At 43.2% G+C, this 8,902-nt stretch overlaps 1 protein-coding gene across 1 annotated transcript; it reads right to left on the reverse strand.

The window, feature by feature from the left end:
- Nucleotides 1–559: 559 nt before the first annotated feature.
- On the reverse strand, nt 560–5,762 carry polr3glb (RNA polymerase III subunit GL b). Its single transcript, XM_079164401.1, has 8 exons — nt 5,625–5,762; nt 3,438–3,651; nt 3,028–3,157; nt 2,847–2,915; nt 2,697–2,747; nt 2,517–2,611; nt 2,245–2,379; nt 560–700 (listed from the first exon to the last, which is right to left on the reverse strand). Exons 2-8 carry the CDS (start codon nt 3,555–3,557, stop codon nt 614–616), a joined length of 687 nt encoding a protein of 228 aa, XP_079020527.1. The 5' UTR covers nt 3,558–3,651; nt 5,625–5,762; the 3' UTR covers nt 560–613.
- Between the last annotated feature and the right edge of the window lie 3,140 nt (nt 5,763–8,902).

Below are 8,902 nucleotides of genomic sequence, written 5' to 3' on the forward strand. Positions count from 1 at the left end.
CACCCATTCATTCACTCATTCATTCACCCATTCATTCACTCATTCATTCACTCATTCATTCATTCACTCATTCATTCATTCACCCACCCACTCATTCACTCATTCATTCATTCACTCATTCATTCATTCACCCACCCACTCATTCACTCATTCATTCACTCACTCATTCATTCATTCACCCACTCATTCATTCACTCATTCATTCATTCACCCACCCACTCATTCACTCATTCATTCACTCACTCATTCATTCATTCACCCACTCATTCATTCACTCATTCATTCACCCATTCATTCACTCACTCATTCATTCACCCATTCATTCACCCACTCATTCACCCATTCATTCACTCACTCATTCATTCATTCACCCACTCATTCACTCACTCATTCATTCATTCACTCACTCATTCACTCACCCACTCATTCATTCATTCATTCACTTTTGTCTGTTTATAAAACTGTTGCTGGACGTTATTTTTTCAGCTGTAAAAAGTGACAGAATGCTGCTGATAAAGTGTGTGTGTGTGTGTGTGTGTGTGTGTGTGTGTGTGTGTGTGTGTGTGTGTGTGTGTGTGTGTGTGTGTGTGTGTGTGTGTGTGTGTGTGTGTGTTCAGTAAATAGCCTCGTCCATGTTCTCGTCACTGTCTCCTCCGAACTCCTCCCCGTTATCAAAGTAGGACATGATGTAATCCGTCTCCTGCAGACACAAAACAGGAAGAATTCAGATTCATGGTTGTGATAAACATGAATATTCATCGTGCTGCGTATCGATACATTATGTTTCTATAAATGAGCTCATTTATCTATTTTATGTAAAATAGTTTAACATTCAGTTCATAATGTAAAATAATATAATTAAACTGATTCTATCAGCGACCACGGCCCGCTCGTCGGACTAAGCGCCCGTGAGTCCGACGTTTTTCTCCGCGTGACGCTTGAAATGACGCTTTGCAGATAGCGCAGCGCTTCCTGCACAAACATGCATTATGTTGCTCTATATGAAGTGTAAACCACATCGTGTAAAAGTCATGTAAATCTGATGCGGTTTGTCACAAAACGAGATTTCCTTTGGCCAGCAGGTGGCGCTGTGAGCATTAGTGGAAATGAGCTTGTAGACATCGTCACGAGGTTCATCAAGCATGTGAAGTTTGGAACAAGTCCAGCTGAGTTACATCAGCTTTTTTGATGGGGAATCACGTAAAGTAGCCGCCCGCTACGGCTACGCCGTTCAACCAAACGTAAAGCTTTTGATAACTTTTAATCACAACGGTCTTAAGATTGTACGGACCAAATGTGAAGTGGATCTGACAAAGTCCCTCGGAGGAGTTCGTTAAAGTATAGCGACTAGAAATAAGCAAAAATCTACCGAAAAATGACCAGAAAATTTAAATGGCCGACTTCCAGTATGATTCATTCTTGTTAAGGTGGACGTCTGAGTTGATTCAGACTTGTTAAGGTGGACGTCTGAGTTGATTCAGACTTGTTAAGGTGGACGTCTGAGTTGATTCAGACTCGTTAAGGTGGACATCTGAGTTGATGCAGACTTGTTAAGGTGGACGTCTGAGTTGATTCATTCTTGTTAAGGTGGACGCCTGAGTTGATTCAGACTTGTTAAGGTGGACGTCTGAGTTGATTCATTCTTGTTAAGGTGGACGTCTGAGTTGATTCAGACTTGTTAAGGTGGACGTCTGAGTTGATTCAGACTTGTTAAGGTGGACGTCTGAGTTGATTCATTCTTGTTAAGGTGGACGCCTGAGTTGATGCAGACTTGTTAAGGTGGACGTCTGAGTTGATTCATTCTTGTTAAGGTGGACGCCTGAGTTGATGCAGACTTGTTAAGGTGGACGTCTGAGTTGATTCAGACTTGTTAAGGTGGACGTCTGAGTTGATTCATTCTTGTTAAGGTGGACGTCTGAGTTGATTCAGACTTGTTAAGGTGGACGTCTGAGTTGATTCAGACTTGTTAAGGTGGACGTCTGAGTTGATTCATTCTTGTTAAGGTGGACGTCTGAGTTGATTCATTCTTGTTAAGGTGGACGTCTGAGTTGATTCAGACTTGTTAAGGTGGACGTCTGAGTTGATTCAGACTTGTTAAGGTGGACGTCTGAGTTGATTCTTACTTAAGGTGGACGTCTGAGTTGATTCTTACTTAAGGTGGACGTCTGAGTTGATTCTTACTTAAGGTGGACGTCTGAGTTGATTCTTACTTAAGGTGGATGCCTGAGTTGAATCATGTCTCACCTCCTCGAACTCTTCCTCGTCGTACTCCTCCTCTCCCTCAGCCTCCTCCTCCTCCTGCTTCTTCTTCTTCTTCTCCTCCTCTCCCTCCTCTCCCTCCTCCTCCGAGCTCTGCTGCTCCTCCTTCTTTTGCAGAGTCTAACACAGAAAACAGGGTTAAGGTGGAAATGTTTCTTTAAGAGCTCTAATAGCGATTAAAGGATCAGGATTGGTTGACTGTTGAGCTCTGCTCTCTGATTGGAGGACAGGGATCAGCTGGTGTCCGTGTGTCTCACCTCCAGTTTGAGCAGCACTTCCTCTTTTTCTTTCACTTTCTTCTTCTTCTGCCCCGACTGAAGTCTGTCAGAGTGGCTGACCGCTGCTGAGACACCTGACAGACACAGAGCAGGACGTCAACACACCCACAGTCATCAATACAGAGTACTCGGAGTACTGCGTGTACTGCGTGTACTCACCGTCTCTTGAAGGTTTTTTCACTCTGAGTTCTTTCGGGAATTTTTTCCAGACTGAAAGAAGAAAATATTTTAATAATAATAATCATTAATAACAGAAATATATTATTATATATATATATATTTCATTATGTATATAGATTATTGTCTGACCTGGATTCCAGTCCGTCAGTCCGTCCGTCTGCTCGTTGCTGTGATATTTGTCAGAGTATCGCTCCACATCTGGACAGGAAACACAGGATGAAGACCTTCACAATAAAAGTGTTGATTGAGCAGCTGATCCAGGACTTTCTGTGTGTGTGTGTGTGTGTGTGTGTGTGTGTGTGTGTGTGACCTCTCCGTGCAGCAGCTGGCTGGATGAAGAAGGGCAGAGTCTTCATGGCTCCTCTGAACTCCTGTTTGAGAGCCAACAGGTACTCCGCCTCCTCTCCACCTGTCAGGGGGAGGGGCTTCTGCTCCATCACCTGAACACACACAGAGAGTCACTACATGAGAACAGTGATGTCACAAACATGACATCACACATGAAGAAGTCACATGACTGGTGTTTGTTTACAAGTGTTTCCATTAAATGAGTCTGACTGATCCGTGATCACACGACTTCATTCTGAAGTCAGATACACGCTGATCGCTCATCGTGTGTCTGACCATAAACATCACGAAGTAAAGTGATATCTGTGTGTGTGTGTGTGTGTGTGTGTGTGTGTGTGTGTGTGTGTGTGTGTGTGTGTGTGTGTCTCTCACAGGAAACAGAGGTGTAGGTTGTTGTATTGATGGAGGTAAACTGTCTCCTCTGTTGATGCCGACTGCCTCCACACTGAAACTCATCATCCTCCGACCACGCCCACCTGCTCGACCCGCCATCACACCTGGACCGGGTCAGACTGGACCGGGTCAGACTGGACCGGGTCAGACTGGACCGGGTGGACCAGCAGCTGGTTGGAGGTGAATCTGGATCCTGACAGACATAAGTAGAAAAGATGAAACGTTATTGAATGGAGCATTTTATCTCGTTAATTCAAATTAAACCAGAAGAAAGAAGAAAACACAAACACTGCTGAAATACTACGACCATCAAGAGATGAAGCAATACTGTAGAGAAAGCTGCACATTCACAGAGCAACACATCTTCACAAAGTGCACAAACAGGTTGAACATCCCTGAGCTGTTAAAGTCATTATTTAAACAATAAGTGGACTAATATCAGGAGTGGGGTTCAGCGGGTTTGGACCCGCTGATCCATCAGTGTGGCGCTGCAGCCCCGAGCCTCTAAGAGCATCACAGACCTGTTGTTGCTGATCTCGTGAGGCTGAACGCCACTCGTCCCTCTGAAGGTGCGTTCACACCAAACGCGAATCGCGTTCATCGTGTCATTCGCGCCGCCGGTGTTACGGTTCAACCAGGGACCCTGTTAACTGGCGACCTTCAGCCGAATGCGTCTGTTGTTGTCGTAGCTACGGCAGCTGTTGCAAATGGGAAGAGAACACGTAGCTGTCCTCGTGAATGCCGCATTGTTTAGTTTTGCAATACAGTGTCAAACCCAAGAATTTAACGAGCCAAGAACACAGAGTGCAAGCTGGACACAGAGTCTAGAAATCAGAAGTGCACTTCTGATTTCTAGACTCTGTGTCCAGCAATTGAAAATGAATGTCATCAATGTTTTTGACAAATTGAATGTGATTATGTATTTTTTGACTTATTAAAGTCACATTAACTCAACTTGCACTCTGTGTTCTTGGCTGGTTAAATTCTTCATTTTATGGCATTGCCATTTATGTTTTTTTCTGATGCATTAATGTCCACATTGTGTATTTTCACCTCATGAACACATCACAAACGTTTGCCTCATTAATTAGCAGCGCTACAAAGATTTGTTTGGGAAACCAGCTGTATTCAAAAGTGCTCCTGGTGCACTTCAACATGCTGCATAGTAAACCTAGTGCAGTCACAAGTTGATCTGGTTCCCTCCGCTCTTAGGAGCGACTACTGACTGTATTTTACATTTGTGTGTATGCCTCCAGAATGTCGGTGTATCTATCGTGACGTAATGGCACTGCCTCTGGCTGCCAACTATTTTTCCACTCAATGATATGAGTTCGAATCCCGTATATACCTTTACATTTCTTTATTTTTTATTTTTTTTGACTGTGCCACAGAGTTCTTCTACGTAACACATGTTTCCACAAAACAGGCTCCAAAGACGATTATGTGTTTGTTTGTTTTTATATCAACTTTATTATTTCAAAGGAAGGGGAATTTGCTCCCTTCCTGTTTCAACACATAAACAAGCACGCGACGTTTCAAACTCGAGTGGACTAGTTTTCCTCAAAAGACGCTCCAACGTCGATTCCGGTATGTTTTCACCAAAGACTGTAAATGAGAAGGTTTGACACTGTATTGCAACACTAAACAATGCGGCATTCACGAGGACAGCTACGTGTTCTCTTCCCATTTGCAACAGCTGCCGTAGCTACGACAACAACAGACGCATTCGGCTGAAGGTCGCCAGTTAACAGAGTCCGTTAACGGTTGAATCGTAACACCGGTCAGCGTCAGCTACAGAACCGGAGTCCTGTTCCGTTATTCCTGCTGCTGTGAACACTCACACATCTCCGCGACTTATTGAGTGACGTAATAATCGCAGACACAACGAATCGATAATGAAATTCGTTGCCAACTCTTTTAATAATCGATTTTTATCGATTTTATCGAGTCGTTGTTGCAGCCCTACTGCGATCTTCACATAAATATATTAACATAAATATATTTCTTCATACGAGGCTGTGATGTAGTCTCACTTATACAATCAATAGATGTGAGATGTGTGTATAGAGCTCAGCAACATGTGAGACGATGTGGAGACAGAGGCAGGAAGTGAAGTTAGCTGGTTGAGCTAACACTAGCTGCTAGTTAAGTTAGCATCGTGCTAACCTTCAGTCTTTATATTCCGGAAGTTATAGCTTCTTCTTCTTCTCCTCGTCGGACTCCACCGAGTTTAAACAGATCATTCTGCAGACAGAACCACATCTTTGTTTACATCCAACACCGCGCCATTTTGTTTCTTCTTCTTCTACTGCTGCGTCTGCTGCTGTTGCTTCTTCTTCTTCTGTGGTGTTTAACGGCAGCTTGCATCCTTTTTGTTGCATTACTGCCATCTTCCGGTTTCAGTCAGTTTCTACGTCCCCACTAAACGTTCCCGTTCCAGTGCCTCGTTCTGTTGCTGGAGTATAAACATTATTTTATGTATTAGGTATTAAACACACTGACGTCAGACTAACGAGTCACTGCAAAGAAGGACTCTGTTCGTCAAACCACTCCAGGGCCAAAAGAATTGCATACAATTCACCTCCAGCTACAACATTAAAGTGCGTTTAAATATACCTGTGACTGGAAGTGCAACAGCAGATCCGGTTCTGTCTACAAGCTCTGAGTGTAGAACTCACTCACTAAATCACTGTTTTATGTTCACCTCTGGTTCTTTAAGCACACAGGAGTTATAAGATCAGATCAGATAATCCTTTATTAGTCCCGCAGCAGCACTGCTCTATAGAGACTCCTCGGCTTCTTGTCTTTGGTACAATGTCAGAGTTTTAGTTGGATGATTATCTTCATGACCGCTCAGATTGATCCAATAATGAACCAACAGTTGTTTTGAAGACACACAGGTGATGTTCTTGCTGTGCTGTGAGGGCCCTGGTCTGACAACATCCCGCTGTTTGTGGTGTCTGATGCTGAACATGTGCTGCACCAGTGATCCTCATCGGCACACTGAGAGGTCATCAGGTGAGCCGCAAGAGAACAATTTCACTTCATGAGTCCAAACACATATTATTTAGTTGCTGCAAACACTTTATTATTGTTGAGCGTCTGAGCTGCAGCACAGAGTCTGCTCAGTAGTAATAATAATAATAATAATAATAATAATAATAATAATAATAGTAATACTCCTCCATGCCGGTGGGGGCAGTAGGGAGCGCAGTAATGACGTGTTCATTTAAAACAGCAGAGTTAAATGAGCGCGGGAGAGGTTGAGATGACGAGACGAACAGCGATGGAGAAATATTTGAAAAGGAGAAACACAGACTCTGAACTGGGTCCTGGACCACAGAACCCAGAAGAAGCCTCGTGAGGACCAACACATGAGATCTGGTCGTTATGTCGTCAGCATGTATCCGGCCCAACAGAACATCATGTTCATCAGAACTGAACACCACAGAGCTCCGGGACCACACGTGGTGATGTGAGCTGCTTTATGTGCAACATAAGGAAGCATCTCACTGCTGAACCTCCAGCTTCAGGGACGTGACGTCACAGACATGTGACGCAGTGAAAGTCTCCTCCGCTGTGTTCACGACATGTTGCTGATAACTGGAGCACTCGGCTCAGAGTTCACTCGGCGATTTGCTGACTTTGCAGCTCAGAAATGTAAATCTGAACTGCTCAGCGATCCGTTTGCAGGTGAAGTGGAAAGAGCTCCTGTGCACATCCACATGGAGCTGATAGACCTCCAGTGTGATGACACTCAAGGCAAAGTGTGACTCTGTGGGCGCTGCACAGTTTACAAGCTTCATCCTGAAGCCATGCCTTCACTCCTACTGTACCCGCTGCTCTGATGCTCTGCATGCTGGGAAGCACACACCTGTGTGAGCAGCTTCTCTCTGTGATGAAGATGAACATAAACACACACCTTCACTCCACACTGAGGGTTTCCACAGAACCGAACCCCAGATATGAATGAACTGCAGCCAAGAGAATCTGGCTCTGGTGCCTATGCAGACCATAATGTAGCCTAAACGTGTTCTTTATGCATTTTGTCCAATATCCCTTCTATCCTGTTTATTAAATGGTGACTATTGTTTTCATACAGATTCAGCTGAAAGTTTGTCTTACTTCTCCGTCTCATAAAGAACATTACTTCTGTTTTTTCAGATGAGAATTTAAATCTTCCCCCATATTTCATCTTGTTTTATCCCTTCATGCAGTTTTTGTTTTTGTTTTTGTACAAGTTCCAAATTTCTTCCTTTTTTCCATAAGGCCCCATCATCTGCAGATAATCACCTTCTCACATCTGGTGACAGCGTTCCAAAGATCAAGTTATTTATTGCATTGAGAATAATATAATACTGACTACACTGACTACACTGATTACACTGACTACACTGATTACACTGACTACACTGATTACACTGACTACACTGACTACACTGATTACACTGACTACACTGACTACACTGATTACACTGACTACACTGATTACACTGACTACACTGATTACACTGACTACACTGACTACACTGATTACACTGACTACACTGACTACACTGACTACACTGATTACACTGATTACACTGACTACACTGATTACACTGACTACACTGACTACACTGATTACACTGACTACACTGACTACACTGATTACACTGATTACACTGACTACACTGACTACACTGACTACACTGATTACACTGACTACACTGACTACACTGACTACACTGACTACACTGATTACACTGATTACACTGATTAGACTGACTACACTGACTACACTGACTACACTGATTACACTGATTACACTGATTACACTGATTAGACTGACTACACTGACTACACTGACTACACTGATTACACTGACTACACTGATTACACTGACTACACTGACTACACTGATTACACTGATTACACTGACTACACTGATTACACTGACTACACTGACTACACTGATTACACTGATTACACTGACTACACTGATTACACTGATTACACTGATTACACTGACTACACTGACTACACTGATTACACTGATTACACTGACTACACTGATTACACTGATTACACTGACTACACTGATTACACTGACTACACTGATTACACTGACTACACTGACTACACTGATTACACTGATTACACTGACTACACTGATTACACTGACTACACTGATTACACTGACTACACTGACTACACTGATTACACTGATTACACTGACTACACTGATTACACTGACTACACTGACTACACTGATTACACTGATTACACTGACTACACTGATTACACTGATTACACTGATTACACTGATTACACTGACTACACTGATTACACTGATTACACTGATTACACTGACTACACTGACTACACTGATTACACTGATTACACTGACTACACTGACTACACTGATTACACTGACTACACTGACTACACTGATTACACTGACT

This window comes from Pholis gunnellus (assembly GCF_910591455.1).
Source record: "Pholis gunnellus genome assembly, chromosome: 8".
In the NCBI taxonomy this organism is placed as follows: domain Eukaryota; kingdom Metazoa; phylum Chordata; class Actinopteri; order Perciformes; family Pholidae; genus Pholis; species Pholis gunnellus.